The following is a 24,073-nucleotide window of genomic DNA, read 5'->3' as shown; positions in this document are numbered from 1 at the left end:
AACTAATAAATGCAGAATTCCTGATTAATTCGTATATTTCAAATTTTATTGTATATCGTTATCGTTACATACATAAAGTTACATATAAATCAGGATTTTCAGTTCGAACGTTTTTCCTTCTTACAGTTTCGAAGACTTTCAAATTTCTGATCAGGATCTTGGCGCGAAATCGTTGCCCCGTTCGACTATTCAAATTTTCAAAATGGCGCTGCCGATTGATTGTTACGGTTAGAGAAGACACCGTGGAATCGCGATGCGTATATATCGCGAAAATATCGAAGTATCGACGGATCAGCGAGAAGAGCGCTGCTCCCCTCCGTGAGCTGTTAGAGAAAACTCCGTATTGCTGTCAGTGGTCGACGAACGAAGTGTTCAGTCGACAGAGGGAAAACATCGTAAGAATAGGCTGATTACAGTGCCGCTCCGTATGACAGACGGAGCTGTCATATCCAGCGAGAACGTACCTTTATCCCTGAAACCTTCGAAGACATTGGCGCAACAATGGCGATGGGCAAAGGGTTTCGCGTCTACGAAAAACTAAAACCACCTAGTCCTCATTCCCTTATACTGGAGCAACGAAATCGAAAAGAGACTGTCCTGTTCGAGGCGCAAGCTGTAGCCGTTCTTTGTGAGTCTTTTTCGTTTACCAATAATAATGTTTCTCTGAATCTCCACCGATCCCGTGCAGTTTCTCCGTGCTTTCCTCATTTGAAATGCACGAACCGGTACCTGTCAAACGTGTACCTTCAGTTTTTTTATTCGATACCTTTTTATCTGATCTCGCGAAAATTTTCTTTGTTATTGTTATCTACGTTTCGCGAATTATCATTGACGATTGTATTTGATATTACAGCTGCCGAGGAAACGGAATCTTTGAAAAGCAAATACACAAAATTATTAGATGCCTACGGATGCTTAGGTGTATTGCAATTGAATGCTGGAGAGAATACATTGTTGTACCTTGTTCTTGTTACTGGCTGTTTCTCGGTTGGTAAAATAGGCGAATCGGAAGTGTTCAGAATCACTCAAACACATTTTGTACCGTTACATTATACACAAGGCAATGAGGATCGGGTGTCTGAAGTTAGGAAGGTTCTTAATTCCGGTACATTCTATTTCTCATGGTCCCCTGGACTCCAAGAGTCTCTTGATATTACTCTTAGTGCACAGAGACGGTGCAAAGCTACAACGACTGATAACAGATTTTTCTGGTTTGTATTATGCGTACGATGCAGCGTATAGAACAAAATAAACTTTGATGTTGCAATATTAATCTCATTGTATGATACCAGGAATCGAATGTTACACATACATTTGCTGAGGTATGGAGTAGACACCAGTCATTGGTTACTTAAAGCTATGTGTGGTAGCGTGGAAATTCGAACTGTGTACGTTGGCCACAGACAGGCACGCGCTGTCCTCATGTCTAGATTAAGTTGCGAACGCGCAGGCACCAGGTACATTTGTATGCTCATAATGGTATCATTAGCAATGAGTGAAATAAATCATTACAATTCTTTGAGGATAGGAGACAACTGTTTCACATTTATCATATTTCTTATCGATACACTTTATGGGAGGGGATTATAAAGTAACATAATACGCATGATAATTTTAAATTAATCTATGTATTGCATTACAATACTGGTTTTTTATCTAGGTTTAATGTCAGAGGAACTAATGATGATGGACATGTAGCAAACTTCGTAGAAACAGAACAAGTCATATATTTAGACAATGAAATAACTTCTTACGTTCAAACTAGAGGCTCTGTTCCTTTGTTCTGGGAACAGCCCGGCATTCAAGTTGGTTCGCATAAAGTAAAAATTTCACGCGGCTTCGAGGCCTCTGCACCAGCATTCGATAGACATTTAGACATGATCAAGCAACGGTATGGCCAACAAGTAATTGTCAATCTCCTTGGATCTAGTCTCATCGGTAACAAAGAAGGAGAGGCAATGTTGAGTCAGTTATTCCAAACTCATCACAACATGTCAGAGCATAAGGATGTGCCTCATATTCTGTTCGACTACCATCAAGAATGTAGAGGCGGCAACATGAAGAACCTCTCAAAATTGAAGGCGAAAGTAGAGAAATATTTAGAATCATTTTCATTATTCTATGCCGTTAATCATTCCGTTATGTTTGAACAAATTGGAACTATTAGAACGAATTGCCTCGATTGTTTAGATAGGACAAATTGTGTACAAACGTTCTTCGCGTTAGAAATACTCGGCAAACAGCTTGGACTGTTGAAGCTGCTGGAGAAGCAGCAGATGGTCTCCAGGTTTGAGGAGGTATTTAGGCAAATGTGGATCAACAACGGTAACGAAGTGAGTAAAATATACGCCGGTACTGGAGCGATTCAAGGGAGTTCGAAATTAATGGACGGTGCAAGATCCGCGGCGAGAACGATACAAAATAATTTATTGGACTCTAGTAAGCAAGAAGCTATCGATGTCTTATTATTGGGATCAACGTTGAACACAGAATTAGCGGATAGAGCCAGATTACTTCTACCTTCGAACATGCTACACGCACCGCCAAGCGTTCTAAGAGAAATGTGCAAAAGGTATAACGAGTATGTGACCCCGATGAATCTTAGAGTAAGTGTCGGTACTTATAACGTTAACGGCGGGAAACACTTTCGAAACGTAGTGTATAAAGATGTTTCCCTTTCTGACTGGTTACTAGATGCACCACGTAAATCAACATGTAAGTATACGCTGGGATGTACATTATTATTTATACTCCATTGAAAAATTCATTTTCATTACATCTGTGTTTCTCGTTGTAGCTCTAGTATCAATCGATTATGACAATGTTCCTGTAGATATATTTGCGATAGGGTTCGAAGAAATCGTTGATTTAAATACCAGTAATATAATGGCTGCTAGTACTGATAACGCGAAAGCTTGGGCAGAGGAATTGCAGAAAGTACTTTCACGAGACACCGAATACGTTCTGGTCACGTACCAGCAATTAGTCGGTGTTTGTCTTTATTTATTCATACGACCTGTACATGCACCTTACTTAAGGGACGTAGCCGTAGACTGCGTGAAAACTGGATTAGGAGGTGCAACAGGTAACAAAGGAGCGGCTGCTATTAGATGTGTGTTGTATTCTACATCTTTCTGTTTCGTTTGCGCGCACTTTGCTGCTGGACAGTCTCAAGTTAAAGAGCGTAATGCAGATTACGCGGAGATCACACGAAAAGTAACATTCCCCATGGGAAGAACGCTGAACACCCACGACTATGTGTTCTGGTGTGGTGATTTTAACTATAGAGTCGACATGGACAAGGACGAGATGAAAGAGATGATTAAACGAAACGAATTGGACCAAATATTACAGTACGATCAACTCAGGGTAAAGTGCCGGAAGTGTATAAATATTCTATTCTATAAGAAACTCGGAAAAAAAGAATACACTAAAACGTCACTCTTATGCGAAATTTAGGTCCAACAGGAGCAAGGGAACGTCTTCAAGAATTTCCTAGAAGGTCCTATCAATTTTGCGCCTACATATAAATATGATCTCTTCTCCGAGGATTACGATACTAGTGAAAAATGCCGACAGCCAGCATGGACCGACAGAGTTCTATGGAAACGTAGGAAACAAGTACCTGATATTGGTTAGTTTGAAATGCTTTTGAACGACGTTTATCTCCTTTCGTTTGGTATATACTCGATCGTCTTTTTAGATTCACCCTCAGACTGGAATCCAGGGAAATTAGTTCATTACGGTAGAGTGGAATTGAAACAGAGCGACCATCGTCCGGTGATCGCGATCGTCGATATAGATATTCATTGCGTCGAGCCCGAGAAACGAGAGAAAGTATTTAAAGAAGTGATAGAGGATTTAGGTCCGCCCGACGGCACCATCGTGGTGAAAGCTGTGGAGGAATCCGACGACATGGACAGCGTGTTCGACGAGAACTTCATGATGGCGTTGCTGCAAGATTTCTCGCACATCGGCGAGGTGATCCTCGTCAGATTCGTCGGCGAGACGATCTGGGTGACGTTCAGGGATGGCCAGTGCGCGTTGGCTGCAGCTAAAAAGGCCATGACACAAGTATGCGGCCAGACTTTGAAGTTGTCTTTGAAGTCGCCGAATTGGGTGCAAGTAATAGAGAAGGAGATAGAGCTGTGCAGCAACACGACCGTTGCACAGTTCACGTCGATGTCTCCGGTAAGGAGTCCCATGCACAGATTAGAACAGCTGGAAATAACGGACCGAGGTTCGCCGAGCAGAGGCAGTCCGAACGGAGTGGTTCCACCGCCTAGACCAGCCCCACCCGGTAGACCGTCTCAGCCACCGAAAAGTCCGATTCAAGATCGGAAGCAAGGGCCACGCGCTGGTGTATTCAGCGTGTTGCCTAATCAGTTTCCAGCGCCATTGTCCAGAGAAAGAACGGGAGCCGAACAAAGCGAAAGACTATCACCGGAATCAGCGATTTATGAAGAGATTTTAGATGGATCTCCTAGTTATCCTATACCAAACCGTCCGCCGCCGCCATTACCTCGCACAGACGCTTCGCAAGAACCGTCTAGCAGACCGCCTAGCTCTAAACCTCCTCCGTTGCCTCAAAGACAAGCTCCTCCTCCACCGCAACATCCGCCGCCTAGTTTACCAGCGTCGAACGTTCCGCCGCCCATACCGGCGAGAACGTCGGGAGGACCACCTATTCCAGCTAGAAATCCACATTAAATAATTCGTTGTCTCATTCCAATGCGAATCAGATCATTAGGGATCATTGTGTAGCTAATTATTTATGAATATCGTTAGAAAGTTCTACGTAAAATAGACCCGCTTCCGAGTAACGTTGTACAGCTGTTGTGTAACTTTAATCGCAAACCTCAAGTCTATTCTGTGATTAGTCGAAACTCTGTTCCCATGCACCGTGGAAAAAAAACGTATACTCCCTTCGCGCACCACTTTCCTATACATCAATATTGGACGTGTAACCGAGAGTTCGTTGAATACCTCAGATTTCATTATTATGAGTATATAATAGTGGATACGCAGAATTTAGCCGAGCGCATTGTAGAGTTTAATGGCTTCTTGATAGTCGTTGAAATGTAAACGAAATAATTATGTTAACGAATTCTATGCTGTTAAAAAGTGTCATATGAATATAATGTTCTGAGAAAGAAATTTATCGTAGTGAAAGTATTAGAAGATCATCGTTGTCACGCCCCAGGCTTGGAGGAAATGAAGCAACGATACAAGTTACGTTTCTATGATACGTTGATTTTATTCACGTGTACCTTAAAACTTGTTTACCGACCATGTATTTTTCTTGTTACATCTTACCATATTTTTCTAAACGGAAGGAATGACAAAAAAAAGAAGAAAAAGAAAAACAAAGTTTATAATCGACATAGCTTTCGAGGATCGATGAAAAGAGAAGCTTAAGTTTGTAAATTGAATGAATAAGGAAAGAGCAATACTAGAGTAATGCTAACACAGTATTCTTATAAAATACTTTCCACACAAGTATATATTCTGTGTATGAAATATGTACAACCGTTGACCAATCAATGTTTCTTTTTTGAGTTGGTAGAGAATAGCAAATATAAGAAATTGTTATAACAACATATAAAAATATTAATCAATAAACTTTCAATTTGAAGACACTGTCAGAAAGAATAAAACATTGCTATATTTATTTTGTAGTTTCATGTATTGTATTATTGTACATATACGTATAAAGATCGATACAAGATAGAAGTAAAATGAGATTCTATGTTTACACATCGAAAACAAAAAGCATTCTTAATTACTTTCCAGGAATCAGAATAATAAGTACTTAATATGCGCGCGGTAATATTCATGGAATGTTCCCCTTCTACAAGAAACCAAAAACAGAGTTTTATAAAGAGGTTCTTTTAATAGATACACAAAGCCTTTAATTTTAAAAAGACAATGGAAATATACGAATCTGAGAATGTTTGTAATTGAATTATGTATTAAATTCAAAAAAAAAAAAAGAAAAAAAAGAAAGAATGTAAATAGAGATGGCTTCAGAAAAAAATTGTCTTGTAATTGATGCATGGTCTTCAGATACATTAGATAAATTACACATGGCCATTTTATTGCTCTTCTCCATAATGTACGAAATTACAAATTTTCCTTTGTACAAATCTCACAACATGAATTATAAAAATTAAACAAAAAAAAGAAAAGACATTAACTTTTATTTAAAAAATGTATTCATTCATCTCAGTATTAGAATGAATTAATCTCAAGATCTCTAACTCTTAGCACTGTCTTGTATGGAAGGTAGAGCAATAATGACAGCCTTTCAAATGTTATTTAATAATACATATAAAAAGAATTTTATCAAATTTCATTTGTATAAATATATCCTATAGTCACAGAGAGCTGTATCTGTCATAAGAATATAAACATTCACGAAAAAGTTGAATAGCTTTGACCACAATCATGGAAATATATTTCCATTCAGTAAAAACAGAGTCTTTTTAGCGAATAAATTATATACAAAAAGATATCACTAAATTAACATCTAACTAGGTTCTGGTTAATATACTAAATACAATTGGTAGAAACCAAGTATCCTTTCATTTGCAAATAGTATCTGCTATTGTCTGTAAGAGTATAATATACTAATTTTGCGATTCTTCAAATTTTTTTTTATCACTTCAACTTAATACCAAATGTTGCATCAAGAAGTCGAATAAATTAAGAACTACCTTGTTAGAGTATAAAATATTATGAACTTCCAGTCTGAAAACGATGTTGAGGCAAATAGGATCCACTAAGTCGTTATATAATACTAAACAAAAATATCGTGAACATCGAATAAGATGCCAAAGTGTAAAATGTTGCCCAATCGGCAGATGGGATAGTATACACAGAACATTTCTGGTCCTAACAATTCTTGTTCAGTCTCTCACGTGTATCCTTCGTGTTTTTTGCATTAGTTTTTAAACCACAGACATAGATCTACCCTTTCATATTCAACAGAGTATTGGAATGTTTAACTTAGTAAGCCACAATTGCTTAAATTATTTTTGATTATGACGTCAGTTACAGCATCGAACACAAATTGAATATTAGTCGTGTCGGTAGCACAAGTGAAGTGCGTGTAAATTTGTTTCTGATCTTTCCTTTTATTCAAATTCTCGAACTTCATTTGAATATAGGAAGCACATTCTTCATACGTATTTGCACCTTTATACTCTGGGAAACAAATAGTCAAAGGACTCCTTGTGATCTTTTCCTCGAAAAGATCTTTCTTGTTTAAGAATAAAATGATCGATGTTTCAACGAACCATTTACTATTGCAAATAGAATCAAACAATTTCATTGATTCTATCATTCTATTCATCTCTTCATCTTCTGCGAGGACCAAGTCGTACCCGCTCAGAGCGACGCAGAAGATAATGGCAGTAACACCTTCGAAACAGTGTATCCACTTTTTTCTTTCTGACCGCTGGCCGCCAACGTCGAACATTCTGGCAATACGAAAAAGGAAATCTTAGTAAAGATATACAGCTACGAATTTGTAACTCCACCTAAAAACTAACTTACTTGAAATGTAGGCCCTTAAAAGAAAAATGCGTTTCCACTATTCCAGTGGTTTTCACGCGTGTTCTGAGAACATCTTGCTGAGTTGGAATGTAATTAGGTTGAGCTATGCGATCTAAGGCATTAAGATAATACGCTGCAGAATCGTTGATCTTGTATTCTCTGCTACGCGTATAGCAAAGCTGTACCCCTGGGTCTTGCCACAACCGTTTCATTAACAGCACCAGCTCCCCGGTAAGTTCACCTTCTTCCGCTGCAGAAGCTAGAGTAAAAAATTGGCGTGCTATGTCCTAGAACACAATAAGATCGTGCCGATACCAATATATTCTGCGATACAATAACATATGGTACATTCTTCCCAAAAAACTACGATACCTACCGCTTTATTAGGGTCCACAAAATCGATTCTAAGCTGTCCCATGGCTCTAATTATTGCCATTAGACTCTGAATTGTGTTACTGTATACTACAGGCTTATACTGTTCGCATTCCTCCTTGTTATAGCCGGTCTCATGAATAATTTTCATTTGTTTTACTACAGTGGACTTTCCTGACTCCCCCGCTCCTTAAAATTCAAAAGAACAAAACAATTACACAAATTGCATAGTTAACCTATTCATCTCTCATTCAGCATAGCATACATTCCATCCTCCATTCTTCTCTCTTTTTTCTTATCCATCTAACCGCGAGTAACAGCAATTACGAGTATCATACAGCAACTCGAGAGTCACCCAGGGATCAAGCGAAGGAAAACCGTCGCGTTACCGATATGAATCACGCGAGCCGATGATTCAAGTTTTCGGGAAAATCGCCCGCGCTCCGTTTCCGCGATTGCGCAAATCCGATGATCGACGGGTGCAGCGGTGAGAATACTGGCGCCGCGAGGGGGGAGGAGCCCCGTTTAAAATAAAAATCTCGCCGAAATGTTTAACAAGCTAGGCGGAGGCCCGCCGAGGAACAAGGACAGAGAAAAACAGAAATTGCTCCGTGTTCCTGCGGCGACACGACCGTTCGGTGCAAGACGGCTCGTTTCGTTACGAACGGAATCGAAGCCTCCAGAGGGAAGAAGAAGGTAGATTTCTGACGGGCATACGGGACGAGAGTATCGGTGACAACGGATGTACGCTCCAGCGTGAAACCGGTGGCTAAACGGGCGGTAGGATACAGAAGGAAACAACAATGTCCGGATTACCGAGCAGCAGAAGTTTGACCTCGCTGGAGGCTCGTTCGCCATCCGCTCTGAGATCCTTGTCGATCTTCTTCGATCTTTCCGCGGCTTCTTTCTCGCCGGTGGTGCTCACCGCGCAGCCCATCCTCGCCGACGGTCCTCTCTCTCGCTGGCTGCTGGAGGTGGAAGAACGAGGGCACCATGCACGGCGGTCTCTCTTTCACGGACCCCTCGAAATAACGCAGTCGGTTTTATTTCCACCGCGCGCCGTACAGCACCGATATTCCACCGAGTCTAATGACACTTGTTGCACGGACGTGTGGGAACCGCCCGCACGCGGTTGCCCTCGCATACACGCACCGATCGGATACGCACCCGCACACACTGGCACGCACGACGACGCACGCACGTAGCCGTTCCCTTTGCTCTCGCTACTCGTGTGTATTATCGCGCGATATATGCATGCACATATATGTCCTTTTTTTTCTATATACACACATCTATATATACATACATATATATATATATATATATATGTATACAAGTGTAGATCGAGCGAGACCCCGTCGCCCGCTTTCTCGTCGAACGCGATGACAATGGCCCGAAAGTTCTTGCGCTCCGCAGACACAACCAACCCCAATATGATAATACCTATGACCGGCACCGTTCGCCTTTGCTCCTCGTAAGTCCCCGTGCGGCCCGCTGCCGACAGACACCGAGATCGGGATTCGCGGAGATCCTTTGATCGGGATCCATGAGCCAATCCGGCACACGATCTCGAATGAGATATCCACCAATCGCGAGCGCCGTGTCGCGCTCACCAGAAGATCGTTTTGACCACTTTGGCGCCATCTAACGGGCGAAACGAACGGTTAGAGAGATCGAGTAGAACGTCGAAGGATCTCGCGTCTTTGGACGTTTCGAGATCGATGGCCGTGCTGCTTTGTTTTGGGCCCGCGGGCCCCACGATTTTACAAGTTCCGACGGCTATGATGGATTCCATGTCGCAGGGGAATGTATTTGTGATTATTTGTTTTTTAAGCCCATGGTTTTTAGGGTTAGACTCTTTAAAGATGGACGGCGAGTATTCCAGGGAGGAGGACCTGGATCCGGCAAGTTCTCGACTGTTTCTCTTCGTAGGGAGATTTTAGTTGAACCGTTTGAGTACCAGCGATCGCGCTTCTGTGTTAGATTGCCTAAGTGCCATTCTATCGGTTCGTAGAATTAATTTTATTTATTTCCTTCCTTTGAATTATTCATTTTTGGCTTTGTTATTGTCTGCTTAGAAATGGAAAAACGCGGTATTTACAATTTTTTAATGTAAAAATAGAAAAGTGCCATTCAGTTTCCGAACTGAAACGAAAGAAGAGCGATGGTGGTTCTTTGTTGTACTAAGTGCCATTCTGTCGGTTCGTAGAATTAATTTTATTTATTTGTCTTCCTTTGAATTATTCATTTTTGGTTTTGTTATTTTCTGCGTAGAAATGGAAAAAGGAATGATCTTTTAATGGGAAAATAGAAAAGTGCCATTCAGTTTCTGAACTGAAATAGAAAGATTTAATCGTTTGGGAAAATCGATGGACTCTAATGTTTATTTGACATTTTCTAGATAATACAGGAATATACGTAGAGGCTGTAAGAATGAATTTCATCAGCTTAAGGTGATTTCCCGCCGAAAGATAAACTGTTCACCGCGTACTTATATTCGGCATGCATACGCAGGAGCGCATAGGGTGCAGAACAAGTCCCAAAAACGAAACCCACCAAACCTGTATAACACTTGATCTTTATTCTATGGGGAATAGAGGGTCCCCACCGGAAGTTGTGTAGGACCTGTTCAGTACAAGGATGCAACTTTTTCTATGAAATTTATAGTAAGGAATAAGTTATTAAATAATAACAAGCTATCAAGTAAAAAGAAAAATATTAAATGAACATAATAAAGTCGATTTGTTATTCATTCGTTTTATTATTTAATAACTTTATTGGATCTACGATCGAGTAACACGAGACCACCGTAAAATCTTTAATATCATGGATCTCGAAGCTACAACGATGAATCATTCTTCATTAACCAGTTGACTGTGGAATTTACTTGGAAAAACCTCTGGTTCTCGCAATAAGATAAAAAAATGGAGCGTGTACTCGCCGAACGCAGGACGAATACGCGTAGAGTATATTTTAAAGATCAAAGCGAAACAAAGAATTACATGTTTACGTGAAAAACTAAAGAATTCATCGCTGGAGGAATTAGTACCGTGTCGAGCTTTACGACGACGTGTATACTCGTCAAACACAGTTAATTGGTTAAAGAAAAAGCAAATCGTCACTCTCGATACTTACCATTTCCAGAGACAAAGCCGTTCCCTTCTCGAGCCCGATTCGAATTTAACAGCACCCGTTACATTGTTTACAAAACAATACTCGATACAATGTTTGTGTACCTATCCGATGATCCACAACCGGTGGTTCGGATCAGTTGAACCGGTAAGTCTCTCCGCGATTAGACGAACCGGTGCCGTAGGATTATGGCACCCTTAACGATCCTCGTAAGTTCAACGACAATCTATCCGTGTATAATTGCGGGGAACAAAGAAATATTCTTCAACTCTCGTTAAAATTCTCGTGGCTTCAGCTTCTTCTCGGTTGCGCCGCCGTTCCCGCCGTGGACAGTTCGCTGCACGACCAGTTGGATGAGCAGTTGAAGCAAACGAAAATCGAGATAGCCAAGCTCTATTTTCAAGAATCGCCGCCAGGTAAACGCGATCCGATCGATGAATATGTATTTAACACTGTGTAATGATTCACTTCTAATTTTGTGTCGATATCACTATACATTCCTTGCGATTTAGAGGACCTGTTATCCTTGTATCCGCAGAAATTAATTCTTCAGCGACTAATACAGATGTTTGCAATACTTGCGAAATAGAAATTCTGAAATGGGTGAACTAGTAGTCCTGGCGTTGACATTTTAACCCTTTGCACTCGGGAGGTGACTCTCTTTAACCTGGTCTATTGATGTGACTTCAAAGTTACACGGGCTTATAGAGGGTTAACGCGTTAAAAGATCTAATAAACACAAACCTTTCGATAATCGATGAGAAACGAATCTAATAGGAGCAATGTGTTTCATTCTTCGGTATTGAATTTACAGTTCAGAAAAAGTTGTACGACGTGCAATGGAACAGTCCATGGAGGAAGAGCTTCGACAAGGAACGGCCCTTCGTCGTGAACGCCTTGAACAAAATATTCTTCGTCGAAGGGAGCCGCGTCGCAACGTTCCCCGCTGATTCGCTACCTTCGGATCGTACGTCGTTAGGGGAAGTCAATTTGCGGCGTGACAATGGTTCCATTAAATTCATCAGAGTATGCGAACTAACGCGGCGATTTCTTTTTTTTATCTTTTTACTGGATTGTGTTATATTAACGGTGGCACAAACGTAGCGATTTCCTTGTGCCCTCCTTCTTGGATCCTGTACACCGTATATTTTGTTTACCTAATAATTCACCATAATTGCTGTACCATAATTGCTATACTTGCTTCACCGGTAGTATTCACAGCAAACGAGTATAGTAAACCGAGGCGAATCGGATCACAGAGCGAATCGAGATAAGAATCCAGTTCACATTTGCTGCAAGAATAATACTCACTTCTTGCCTTCCATTTGCGAATGAAAAATTAAAACATTCTTTCTCACTTTCTATGCTTAACACGTTCCATGTACAATATGTTAATATTTTATTAAAATGTGGCACGACGTTAACCATTTACGGTCCGAAGTGCTCTTGATTTCTCACTTTGAAGTTCACGTCGACGTTAGTTGATTCAATTACAGCTTAATATGACGTTCTATTTATTTATTCAAGAATATTTAGGACTGCTAAGGGTTAATGTTCAAGCATGAACACTATGCTGTCCACACGTGTAATCAGGAATCTTTCGTTCGGATCATTGCCGCCGAGGATTTCTCGAGATTTCCGAGAGATCATCGAACGTCAAGTTTCACTAATCTCAATAGTTCTCAATACTGTCTCTCCATTTTCGCAAAATTTCGATAGCTTCGCACGCGACACCACGCTGGATGGCGTAGCGTTAACCCTTTGCACTCAAGAATATTCTCAATAAATACTCATTATCTTCTGATGAAATATCAATGATATATTTCACAACTAACATAAAGAAATACCTTGCATAAATTGAGTAACAGAACTATTTCGATGTTCCATTTGTAGATGCATCATATAAAAATTGAACATTGAATTCTAAACTTCATCATTTTCATGGGTCAAATCTCTCGAGTGCAAAGGGTTAATTTCTTCGTCGAACAGAAAGCGATTCGACTCGCCTCGGTCTACCCTAATCGAACACAGTCGATGGAGAAACAGGCTTTCACTTGTACTTCCGTGTGCGATGAAGCTCGTCGATCCCTGTGAAATCCGGATTTCAAGAGAAAGAGGAACCGATCGTTCCGCTCGCTCTTGAATGTTTCATCGAGCTCTATTGCTCTAGCTAGTTCCGTCGAGCGGTTGACGACGCGCCGATGTTTATCGCGTCCACAATAGAATACCGTTCACACCGCAAATCCACCGAGCGTTCTAGACAATGCCCGTTCTCCATTGTCTTATATTCATAAGATTCAGAGGATTCGTTAATCCCGGTTTATTAGAACGAGGATGATAAAAGAGAATTGATCATCCCGCGTCACGAAACAATATTCGCAGAGCGTCGTGTGGAAGACAGTGCTCTATCTGCTGGTTTGCTACTCGTCGGACGCGCAGAGCAGTCCGTGCGACTTGTACACGGGAGCGGAAGGCCTCCGATTGAAACACCGGCAAACCATTCAGCACAAGGGACTGCCGATGGACGCCAGCTTCTTTGTCCGCGAGAATCGTCTTTATCTCGTGGTCGCCGACAACTCGGGGTGGTTCGCTGTGCCATCCTTGTAAGCTGTTTCAATCGAACTTAACGCTAAAACCACCGAGCACTTCGATTGACTTTTGAAAATTTCGCTATAGAAACTCCAAGAGTGCGTCTGTTCAGTCTTTAATTGATTTACAATTCAATTTGCATGGTGCTAAATGAGTTTCTTTAATGATTTCTCAGAGAAACATTTGTTACCTTCCTAATAATTGCAAAAAGAAGACATCATGGGTCATTTGACCCCTCTGGTAGTTTTAGCGTTAACCCTTTGCACTCGAGAGTGGATTCAACCCAAAGAAATGATGAAATTTCAGATTCAATATTAAATTTTGTATAATGTTTCAACACATGGAACATCAAAATATAGTTCTGTCATTGAATTTACAGAAGGTATTTTTTTATGTCAGTTGTAAAAAGTATCATTGATATCTTATCAGGAAATAATGAATATATCTTGAGAAAAATATTCTCGAGTGCAAAGGGTCGACCCTGGCAATATGGACTGTTAACACGTTGAATGCCATGGGGTCACCGGTGACACCCAAGCAAATCGAATTACTACAATTCACTCAATTAAACGATGATCATTCGCAAACATTTTTATATTATAAATAATGCTACCCATTGCGGTGACATTCAGCTGGATGAACGTGCGAATAATAATAACCCAATTCAGTCACATGATTTAATATTTTCTTTCATTTTGTGTATTTTGCTCTATGAAATCGTGCGGCGTTCAACGTGTTAAGCAAAGTACAGAAAATGGAAGGATAATATTAAATCATTCGATTGAATTGCCTTATTATTGCACTTGTAGCATTGTTTATAACGTAGAAATGTGAAATACTTGTTCTGAATGAACTATGGTAATGAACTAGAGTATCTTAGAATATAATATTAAATCATTCGATTGAATTGCCTTATTACTGCACTTGTAGCATTGTTTATAACATAGAGATGCGAAATATTTGTTCTGAATGAACTATAGTAATGAACTAGAGTATCCCAGAATTTCTTCAAATCTTCAACTGTAATAGAAAATCGATCTCGATCGTGAAAGGTCCATATTGCTGGCCACGTTGGTCATCGAAAATTCTCCCAACAGAATAGGGGATGATTCGAGAGTCAACTCTTTTCTGGACCGATTCGACGAATTCTGAAGCTAGTTCTGTGGCGCAGGATATACCATTGGAGAGGAACGTACATGGATACGGTGGCGGAAGCGCTAACCACCGCCGCTGTTTCGGTGGCCACGTTCAAGCACAGGGACTCGACTATCATAGTGTTCGCGCAGAACAGTCAGCTGGTTCCTAATATCGGTTCCGTGGTCTACGAGTTCAAGGAAACCGGCGCGAGCAGGATACAGTTCCTGCCGACCGTCGACCCCGTCTCCGTTCATTACTACGATCACGCGGGCTTCAGTTTTATTTTCCTAATGAACAAACGGAAACCGAGCAACCTGTTCTGGTGGGATGGTGCGTTTCTCCCTTTAACCGCCTATTATCTCCTATTCTCTAAACGGAACGGAACTATTTTCCGATCGCCTTTTTTCAGGGCAAGAACTGTTGGATTGGCAGCAAGTTCCCGAGATCAGTGCACCGAGCTCGATCCACGTAGCGGCTGTGAACGGTGACACCTTTTTCCTCGTGGGCAACGCCGTAAGCTCAACGATCCTCGTTCTTATCGCTAGGTTTACGGAACCCGTCGATTCGACGGATATTGAATTTTTTAAACATTATACAGTAACAGTTCAAGTCGATTTTCATTCGTGCGATTGGTTTTGAAGCTACAATTTCCGCGATTTATATAAACGAACGCGTAGTTTTCGAAAGTGTAGAATAAACGTCCGTAAATCTAGTGTTATTAACACTTCGACTGCCAAGTATACGCTCATCGAAACTCCTGCGCAATCAGAGTAATTTTCTTAACACGTCCCGTGCCGTGGGGCGTGTATCACCCACGCTGAATTTTCCGTTCAGACCGAAAATGAATTCTCATTGAAATACAAAGAACTTTTTCAGAATTTAGTGTAGAGTCAAAGATAGGTATTTTAATATCATATACTGTGTTTATTTAATTTTAATTGATTGTGAAAGTGAGGATCGTATACGCCCCATACGGCCTGAACGGGAAGTCTTAAGAAAATGGTCCGGAACGTGTTAATAACGCTGAAACTAAATCAATATTCTTCGTAACGATTGCTCTACTATCTTTCTAGTATCTCGCATCTAACAGAATTCGGTTTGTTCATCACCGAGAAAAGTGATGTTTAAGTTTATGTGAATCATGGTGTCACCCGAATTCGGCGAATACGACAGTTTTGTAATTGCTGAGTTGCTTCGTAATCTTTATTGTTTCTTCATCGTCGTAGAACCAGTTGCAACTATACAAATTCGAGAACGCGTCGGAATGCGCCCTACTGAGTTCAACGAAACTGTTGGATGGAGAAGCAGTGGTCGATGTTCAAGTTCGAACAGAAAAGTCAAAGGCGACCGCGGCCCTGGTCACCGTGAACCGCGATGCTGTCTATTCCGTGGCCTCGTGGGAGGTGGACATCAAAGAGATCCCTTCCGGTTGGATTTTATCTTACTCTATAATCCTGCAGTCTTTCGTCTAATGTTTCTGTTAATGAAATATCGTTTCCAGATCAGTTGACAGAGGAGCCTGATGTTTTGTCCGAGCATTTGTTAGATTTGGTGAAAGTATTGGAGCGAAGGATGTCGCTCGCGGATGAAGCGCAGTCCTCGTGGCCATCTTTGGTCCCGGCGGATGAAAATCTAACATCGTCCCATCCTGTGATCATTCCAAATTTGATCTTGGAATCAGGGATCGTGGAGAACATCAATTTCTTCGTCTCTGGGGACGTGATTGCTCCCCGCGACCTTGAGGCAGGGCTAAACGATCTAGTTCACGAGATCGATGAGACGCTGATGATGTCTGAGAACCTTTTAACGACAGACAATATAAACTCGTTCTCTGGTAATCTTGTCGTCAGCGACAGTGCCTTCATGGAACAGTTGGAAATTGATAAGATCGAGATCGACTTCCTGAACGACGTTGCTGTTCGGCCGAACACTGAGTCGAACGTGGCGGGAGGATCTTCGGCCTTGCGTGGGAATACCGTTGAACACGATATCGAAATCGAGTCCCTTTGCGGCGTTCCGTTTAAGTGTAAGATCGATGTTTATTGCAAAATTTATTGCGATCGAGGTGTACCGTTACAGAAGCCGATGTTTCAGACTGGGCATTGAACAACGGATCATCCGGAATGGAGATAAACCTAGAAGCAAGCGACATCGAATTTTCCAATGACACCGTGCAACTACGATCGGACGTTTCCTTGGCAGAATTGAACGTGAAGATGATAAACGACCTCGTCGTCGACGAATTCCTCGACGAGTTGTTTATTATCGATAGAAACCAGAGGATCAGAGGTACTTGCACGAGACAATGATGTCCTCCGGTTTTGAGGTCATCCTCAACTCCGAATTCAACTGTTCCAGGTGATCTCGTGTACAGTAACACGTTTCAAGCCTACAATCTCACGACGCGAACGTTGAACAACCGATCGATAGACGACTACATGACTGCATCGACTAATCAGACTTTCGACAGGTTTTCCGTGAAGTCTCTTCAGCTGGATCGCTTGATCGCGGAGTCGATCAACGGCGTGCCAGTGTCCGAGGCAGCCCGCGTGTCCCAACGAAACACCATCGAAGGCAATCGATGTTTCTGCCAGAGTCGTCGACTCGCTAACATTTTCGTTAGAATTGAGTTTCACTTCGCTTTTCAACTCCACAGGGAAGCTGAAACTGAACAAGCTGCACGTGACGGAGAAAATCATGTCGAAGAAGGAGCTGAAGCTGCCGAAGAGCCGGCAGGTTCAGATTTATTACAACGTTACCATCCACACCGACCTGAAGGTGAAAGTCCTCGACATGGACAGATACACGAGGATACTGTTGGACGGCGAGGAAGTGGACTTGGGCAACGTGTTCAAAGACTCCTGGACGAGATCCACCGATCAAGAGATACCGGGCGACGTCGCTTTCGAGAACGACGTGACCATCGACCGCTTATCCGCGGAGCGCTTAAACGGATTCGCCGAAGGAGAGTTCTTGTACACCGACGCGGCGGTTATCCCGGAATCGTTCGGGAACCTCCTGTTCCGGGACGTCGAGGTCGACGACGTGTTCTCCACGGAGGGCGAGGACGGCGCGTTGTTCGACGACGCTCCAGAATCGCTGACGATTCGAGGCGGACTGCACCTGACGCACCTCCGAGCGGATAAATTGTTCGCCGAGCGGTTCAACGGGCTTCCAGTGTCCGGGAACCGGACACAGAATTTCTCGAAGACGATGGACTTCTCCGCGATCCGAGCGAAGCGGGTCAACGTGGATCAACTCTACTTCCGGTCCTTCAACGGCGAGGACCGTGACGCGTTCATGAAGCGCGCGGAGAACGGTCAGAATGATCGGTCGATTAGCTTCCATAAGAGTCCACGGTTTCGCGCCGAGAATCTGCGCGTCGAGAGGATCAACGGTATTGAAATGGGGAAGTTGAAGTTGTGGGAGAATATTCTGAGGTCCGGTTTGAAGAATTTAACGATAGACGGCGATCTGACGGTGGAAGACTTGAGGGTCCGACGTATCGACGGCCAAGCGCCGGAGGTCTATCTCAGGAACATGGCCGAAGGAGACGTCGTGTTCGATTCGGAGAAGACGATCGACGAGCTGATCGTACAGAACGCGACGCTCAGGCTTGTAAACGGCCATGGTGTGAATGATCTCTTCAAGGGTGTGTTCTCGCGATCGAAGGAGCAGATCGTGCCGGGTCAGTTTTCTTTCAATAGAATGTCCGCTGGGAACGCTGTTGTCAGGTTCATCAACGATCGCGATAGCTCGGGATTACGCTGGATCGACGAGCCCTTGTTTTTTGGGGACGTCACGTTCGATGATCTGTCTGTGAACAACGTCGCGACGAGGACTGTGAACGGACGGGAGATCCACGAGGTAATTTAACCCTCTATAAGCTCTAACTTTGAAGTCACTTCAATTGATTTATTTAATTTCTTATTGCAAAATGACGAATTAAATGATTAATCCACTTAAACGTTTACACACGCAGTTTACGTTCAACGTCATTGCAACTTCAAAGTTACAAAATATATTCGTTTTAATAAAAATATTAGAACTATTGAATGCATTTTAAATTTGTGTTCATATGTTGGTATTATTAATTTCATACTGCATAAATTTTGTTATAATGGCGAAACAAAATTCGGCCCATAGAGGGTAACACGTTCACACCGTGTAATTTCCATTCTTTCCCACTTGGCGACTGAATTCTCAAAATTGATAAAAGTATTGAAATGATCAGTAAGTAAATTAATTCTCAACTATATGGCAATTCTAATTACCAAACCATTTGACGCCACATATTTGATGCTACATCGTCTAATGAGCCATCAATGGTACACGCCGGCGTGAACGTGTTAAAAGCATATTGTCTACAGTTCGTCGGATACAAAATAATTCTACCATTTGTTTAAGTGATCATCGCTAACGTCTGAATTCCTTTCAGTTGTACGATAACTTATTGAACGTGCCGGCAAAGACCATCGATCGCCTAACTGTGCACGGAGACATATTTTGGAACGCAGCTTCGTCGAGTCCAACCTCGTTGTCCTCTTTATTCAAAAACGCGGTGACTAGAACGACCGATCAGTCCATCCACGGCGACGTTGTCTTCGAGGAGAACGTGTCGGTGTCGACTGCGAACGGAGAGTGGAAGGACATCGACAGGATACGCGCTATAGTGACGGACGCAGTGAAGGATCATGAAGGAGACATCGAAGTAACCGGTCAGAAAACGTTCAAGAACAACTTACGCGTCAACAGTCTGTCGGTGACCGGTGATATGGCGGTTCCAATGGTCAACGACATCGATGTCGTCGAATTTAACAACACCGTGGCCCGGAGAGACCAGGATGAAACGATAACTGGTCATTTAACGTTCGACGCGGAAGTCGCGATCAATGAACTGTTGGTGAACGACACGGCCCACAACATACCCTTGCAAGGAGTGGTCCGAGCGACTGACGTACTGCCTCCCAACGTGCACTTCAAGAACCTGGTCGTGCTGAGAGGCGTGTACCTGAAGAACCTGGACGGCGTGGACTTCGACGAGTTCCTGAAGGACCGAGTAACCATCCACGGGGATCACGACGTAACTGCTGACGTGCAGTTCAACGGTGTCGTCGAAGTAACAGGTACCGCGGATGGCACCGATTCGATGGTTTATAACGTTTGTTGAGCGTCGCAGTTACGGCGATGAGATTTTAATGAGATTTTCGTTGAGTTGTAATTGGATCAATGTTGATACGTTAAGTTGTGGAATTCTTCGTTGGAGATTCCGTTGATTCGTGTTGTTTGTGGAACTCTTGATGAGAAATTCCGTCGATATGTGTTGTTTTGGAATTCTTGATGAAAAATTCCGTCGATATGTGTTGTTGTGCAATTCTTGATTAGAAATTCCGTCGGTGCGTTGTGTTTGTGGAACTCTTGATTAGAAATTCTGCGTTTTGTGCTAAGGTCTACCCTTAAATAGGTTGCTGTAAGGGTAGTATCAGGGGATGAGACACGCGGATTGGTTGTCTCCTAGACTTACAAGTTTTGGACATGGAGGAGGCCGTTTTTCCTGATTGGTGACAATCACCGGAAAGTTGACCGCCTCCAAGTCTATCGGTCATCTGCAGGTATCGAGAGTACCTTCGCGTGACGTCCATGGAAATTTCGCGTGCCTCGACCGTAGCAGGTGAAAAACTGTATGAAGCGCCTTAACCCTAATAAAACATGCAAAGAGTAAATATCTAAAATGTAGAAATGCTAATCCTCGAACAGCTGAGGGTGGTTGTTGAAGGTAATGGTCGATGGCTTCATAAAGTTATTTGAGCTACGATCCCTTGAAAGATTTAGAGGAACGTTGACGTAACGGTGTTTCAGTTTGTGACACCGAGCGTGAACAACATTGATAAACAACTTGCAGGGAACGCAACGGTCACGCGGATCAACGGCATAGATCCCGCCGATTTGATCCTGAACGGGGTAGAAGGGACGCAGGTCATATCCGGTTCGAAGACCTTCGCAGAAAATCTTCAGGTGAAAGGTGACGTTGAAACGTCGTTGTTGAATGGTATGGACATATCATCGGAGTACTCCAGTGGCGTGCAGAACGACGAGGACGTGGAAATCACTGGAGACTTGGTAAGACTTGGTAATTGAAGGATGTAACAATGTTTCTACGGTATGTGATTAGGATTGAATATTTATGTATGGTCCCATGGTTCCAGGTGTTCGAGTCGACAGTCAAAGTCCCGGAAGACGTTACGGTATCAGGATTGGTGAACGGGATGAATTTAGCCACGATCCTCGACGAGCTAAAGGAAGAAACGCAAAGGACGCTTCGAACGTTGAAGCAGAACGAGATGGAAATAGACGAGAGCATCGCGTGGTCCTCGAAGACCGCCGAGAACCTGAGGAATATTTTCATGTACCTAGAGACGGAGGAGAAGCTAAAGATCGTCGTGCCTAACGCTAGAGCTGCGGACGTCGCCTATTACGAGGAGACCACGAAATTGAATATATTTGGGGAGGAGGCTGGTCCTCTTTGCGGTCTGTCCAGTAATTGCTCCTGTCCGACCGAGTACGTGGCCGAGCTCACGGAGAACGGCTGCTCCGTCTGGAGGACGAACGGCTCGACGACAGTACGGAATTATCACGAACTGCACAGCACGTTCGGCGTGAACGTGATAACGAACACGGTCTCCAGTGGGCCGGGGTGTACTCTAGCCAACGGCGAAGACGAGTTCACCACGATTTCGTGGATGAAGCCGGGAATGATGGACACTGGGGACGTTCTGGCCAACGTGAAGGAAACGTCTTTCAAAATCCGGGGGTTCCTCAAGGATGCGACGGTCTTTATGACTGACGACAGTATGTAACAGAATCAACACCAGAACTACCATTCTTGATCTCTTCTTTCATAAGTATTGAAAAAATACAAACGCCCAAAGAAATTAAGTAACTTGATTTAGTAACGTACAAGATGAGAGACATGAAATCTTAAACATTCTTATAATTCTTATAGTAAAATGAAGACTGACTGTGCGGTAGTTCTAGTTAAACAGTTAACAGTTCTAGGTCATTCGAGATTCTCTAGCTGAACACCGGTAACCTGGTCCTACGTCGTTTCTCATTTTTTTAGGAGAATCCCAATGACGTAAGCCTAAGCTATTTCACATTGTTTAGAGGAATTCCGGTCAGTCAGTCCTAAGCCATTTCAAAATCTAAGTACTGACAACACAGTTTTGTCACATGTTTGGCAGACCTCTGCAGTATCCAGCGATAGACCTTGGAAACGATCGATCTCCGATCCTTGATCCCCGATTGCTTCTAGATGCAGCTTTCGTGGTTCTGGCGATCTACTACGACTCTTCGCGCGCGTCCCACCTAACCGATTCCTTGGTCTACAAGATTGACTTCGAGAAGAACTCGTTGTCGTTACACCAGAAGCTTCCCACCGACGGTGCTTGGGACGTCGAAGTGTTCAAGTTGAACCATCGCTATGTGTACTTGTTGCTGGGCTGCTTTGGAAACTCGGAAACGTCTTTCTTGTACAGACTGGACGGAACTACGTCTCAGGTAGTCAGAGAAGTTAACACGCTCGCGGACGTGAATGCTGTAGCATTCATTTTCATTGTGATGCAAAACGACATGAATGCTATTTGAAAGTTATAAGCCACATTGTCATGAATTTAATTCTATACGGCCTTAATTGTTTGAAATTATTGTACACTTTAGCCCTTGAAGAACGGCGTCTGCATTTTTCCTATTATTGCGGCTCATTAAAATTTCTACTGTCCGCGAACGTGCTAACGACGAATTTCTGTCCTGGCCAGTTCGTGACCTTGAGAGCATTCGGAGGCAGAACCCGCAACGTGAAGAGCCTGGCTCAGGAAAAGGATCAATTCATTCTGCTGGACGATTACGACACGAACGCGGTGAACGTGTTCTACTATGATCCGGAATTTGATAATTTTTATAATTATCAAAGTCTCTTTCACGATTCGAGGGTGAACGGGATCGCGTGCTTCTATGCGGACGGTGAGAACGGCGTGTAACAATGCTCGCGCACACATAAGTACTCCTGTTCTACTTATTATTTACAGCATTAACGCTAGAACCATCAGAATTTTAACACTGACTGCCACAGTGGTCACCGATGATCGGAGCTGTCAAATAGTAATTACAAGAAAATAATTATCACTTGGAAGATAATTTTGAATACAAATTTTCCGCAATGTAGATAACTAGATAATAGAGTAATATAAGAATTTATTTATAAGAAAGAAATAAGAATTCTTACTTTATATTTTTGCTATAGAAAGGATAAGTGATAAAACGCTGATGTTCTTTGTGGCAGTCGTGTTAATTACATTATTAGTATTATTGTTATTGTTGAAGGTAACACTATACTTTGTCATTGATATTAATAATTTAATCATAGATATACCGATAAACTCGAAAGACCTTTTTTATGTGTTTCAGATCCTGGTCATAGCGATTCTTTCGTCATCGTCACAACGGAAAATGATTACTTCTATATTTACGAGTACATGTTCGCACAGGTAGGATTGTTCATTACGGAATGCGGTATACTTAAATTTTATCCTCCGTTCACTTCGTGAAATGACCGTTCACAGAAATTCCGGATGACGGTGCATCATCGAATGGACGATCTACAAATTATGGTCCCGTTTTCCTACGCGGGAGGTCGTTACATTTTTGCGGGCACAAGCGTAAACAGTACGATACTGAGAATCGTAGAACAAGGTCCCCATTAACATTTTTATGATAATTCCTAGCCCCTACTGTGTTAGCTCGTAGTGTACCTGTAGCGTGATGTTTATTTATATTTCCAAAATGGTACACTATTATGCTCGTGTAACATAATGCTAAGCAAATAGAAGCGGATGTACTGTCGATACAATTGCAGTATTTATATTCTATTATTACAGAAGAGTTATATAATATAAATACGTAGTAGTGGCAATATATATACAATACATAAAAACACGTGCAATAAGACTGGATACATATAATTTTACAGGACTTTTAACTATTGGTCACGACCATTTTCACTGTCCTCTGGTTCATTTTCATTGTTTGGTTCTTTTTGAGAATGCATTTGAAAATGTAATCATGAAAATATAATCTTATTGCGCCATCTTTCCATATGGATGAAGTACTTAATTGTTCCTTTATAGTGTAAGAGTTTGTTCTCTGCTGTTATGTAGTTTTGCTTTTTATCACTAGCAGTGCTAGTAACTATAAATTATACCTATTATTAGAAATATATTTTATACAATTA

General features: G+C 42.3%; 3 protein-coding genes across 11 annotated transcripts; 2 read left to right on the top strand and 1 right to left on the bottom strand.

Annotated features, from left to right (window-relative positions):
• Positions 1–201: 201 nt before the first annotated feature.
• On the top strand, positions 202–6,650 carry Synj (synaptojanin). 2 transcript variants are annotated; one of them, XM_031983530.2, is made up of 7 exons: positions 202–628; positions 854–1,211; positions 1,293–1,457; positions 1,661–2,715; positions 2,798–3,369; positions 3,460–3,634; positions 3,716–6,650. In XM_031983530.2, exons 1-7 carry the CDS (start codon positions 502–504, stop codon positions 4,708–4,710), a joined length of 3,447 nt encoding a protein of 1,148 aa, XP_031839390.1. In that variant the 5' UTR covers positions 202–501; the 3' UTR covers positions 4,711–6,650. The 2 variants fall into 2 exon arrangements, with proteins under 2 accessions (XP_031839390.1, XP_031839389.1); XM_031983529.2 differs by having other exon boundaries at positions 3,704–6,650.
• On the bottom strand, positions 5,668–9,458 carry Galphai (G protein alpha i subunit). Of its 2 annotated transcripts, none has more exons than XM_031983640.2 (4): positions 8,746–9,458; positions 7,934–8,118; positions 7,558–7,844; positions 5,668–7,481 (listed from the first exon to the last, which is right to left on the bottom strand). In XM_031983640.2, the coding sequence occupies exons 1-4, from the start codon at positions 8,864–8,866 to the stop codon at positions 7,004–7,006; spliced, it is 1,071 nt and encodes a 356-aa protein (XP_031839500.1). In that variant the 5' UTR covers positions 8,867–9,458; the 3' UTR covers positions 5,668–7,003. The 2 variants fall into 2 exon arrangements, with proteins under 2 accessions (XP_031839500.1, XP_031839501.1); XM_031983641.2 differs by lacking the exon at positions 8,746–9,458 and adding an exon at positions 8,195–8,412.
• Positions 9,441–24,058, top strand: LOC116430024 (uncharacterized). Of its 7 annotated transcripts, none has more exons than XM_031983638.2 (21): positions 9,441–9,935; positions 10,052–10,130; positions 10,331–10,595; positions 11,074–11,270; positions 11,357–11,477; positions 11,876–12,087; positions 13,444–13,664; positions 14,822–15,117; positions 15,197–15,300; positions 16,014–16,215; positions 16,289–16,813; positions 16,882–17,076; positions 17,146–17,361; positions 17,444–18,654; positions 19,226–19,913; positions 20,690–20,907; positions 20,994–21,636; positions 22,100–22,344; positions 22,602–22,806; positions 23,251–23,330; positions 23,406–24,058. In XM_031983638.2, the coding sequence occupies exons 4-21, from the start codon at positions 11,250–11,252 to the stop codon at positions 23,544–23,546; spliced, it is 5,544 nt and encodes a 1,847-aa protein (XP_031839498.2). In that variant the 5' UTR covers positions 9,441–9,935; positions 10,052–10,130; positions 10,331–10,595; positions 11,074–11,249; the 3' UTR covers positions 23,547–24,058. The 7 variants fall into 7 exon arrangements, with proteins under 7 accessions (XP_031839498.2, XP_031839497.2, XP_031839496.2 ...); XM_031983637.2 differs by having other exon boundaries at positions 10,008–10,130; XM_031983636.2 differs by having other exon boundaries at positions 10,008–10,130; positions 10,204–10,595.
• The last annotated feature ends 15 nt before the right edge of the window (positions 24,059–24,073 follow it).

This window comes from Nomia melanderi, chromosome 2, assembly GCF_051020985.1.
Source record: "Nomia melanderi isolate GNS246 chromosome 2, iyNomMela1, whole genome shotgun sequence".
Lineage (NCBI taxonomy): Eukaryota > Metazoa > Arthropoda > Insecta > Hymenoptera > Halictidae > Nomia > Nomia melanderi.
The sequence above is the reverse complement of the archived record's forward strand: the minus strand, read 5'-3'. Positions and strand labels throughout refer to the sequence as shown.

Coding starts and splice junctions, on each gene's coding strand:
- Galphai (XM_031983640.2), bottom strand. CDS start 8,866: ATGGGCTGCGCGGTGAGCACCACCGGCGAGAAAGAAGCCGCGGAAAGA. Junction 8,119..8,745: donor GGTCAAACTTCTGCTGCTCG/GTAATCCGGACA, acceptor TTGAATTTTAAG/GAGCGGGGGAGTCAGGAAAG. Junction 7,845..7,933: donor TTGTGGACCCTAATAAAGCG/GTAGGTATCGTA, acceptor ATTGTGTTCTAG/GACATAGCACGCCAATTTTT.
- LOC116430024 (XM_076364518.1), top strand. CDS start 11,250: ATGGCACCCTTAACGATCCTC. Junction 11,271..11,356: donor TGGCACCCTTAACGATCCTC/GTAAGTTCAACG, acceptor TCGTGGCTTCAG/CTTCTTCTCGGTTGCGCCGC. Junction 19,914..20,689: donor CGGTGTCGTCGAAGTAACAG/GTACCGCGGATG, acceptor AACAACTTGCAG/GGAACGCAACGGTCACGCGG.
- Synj (XM_031983529.2), top strand. CDS start 502: ATGGCGATGGGCAAAGGGTTTCGCGTCTACGAAAAACTAAAACCACCT. Junction 2,716..2,797: donor TGCACCACGTAAATCAACAT/GTAAGTATACGC, acceptor TTCTCGTTGTAG/CTCTAGTATCAATCGATTAT. Junction 3,370..3,459: donor TACAGTACGATCAACTCAGG/GTAAAGTGCCGG, acceptor TGCGAAATTTAG/GTCCAACAGGAGCAAGGGAA.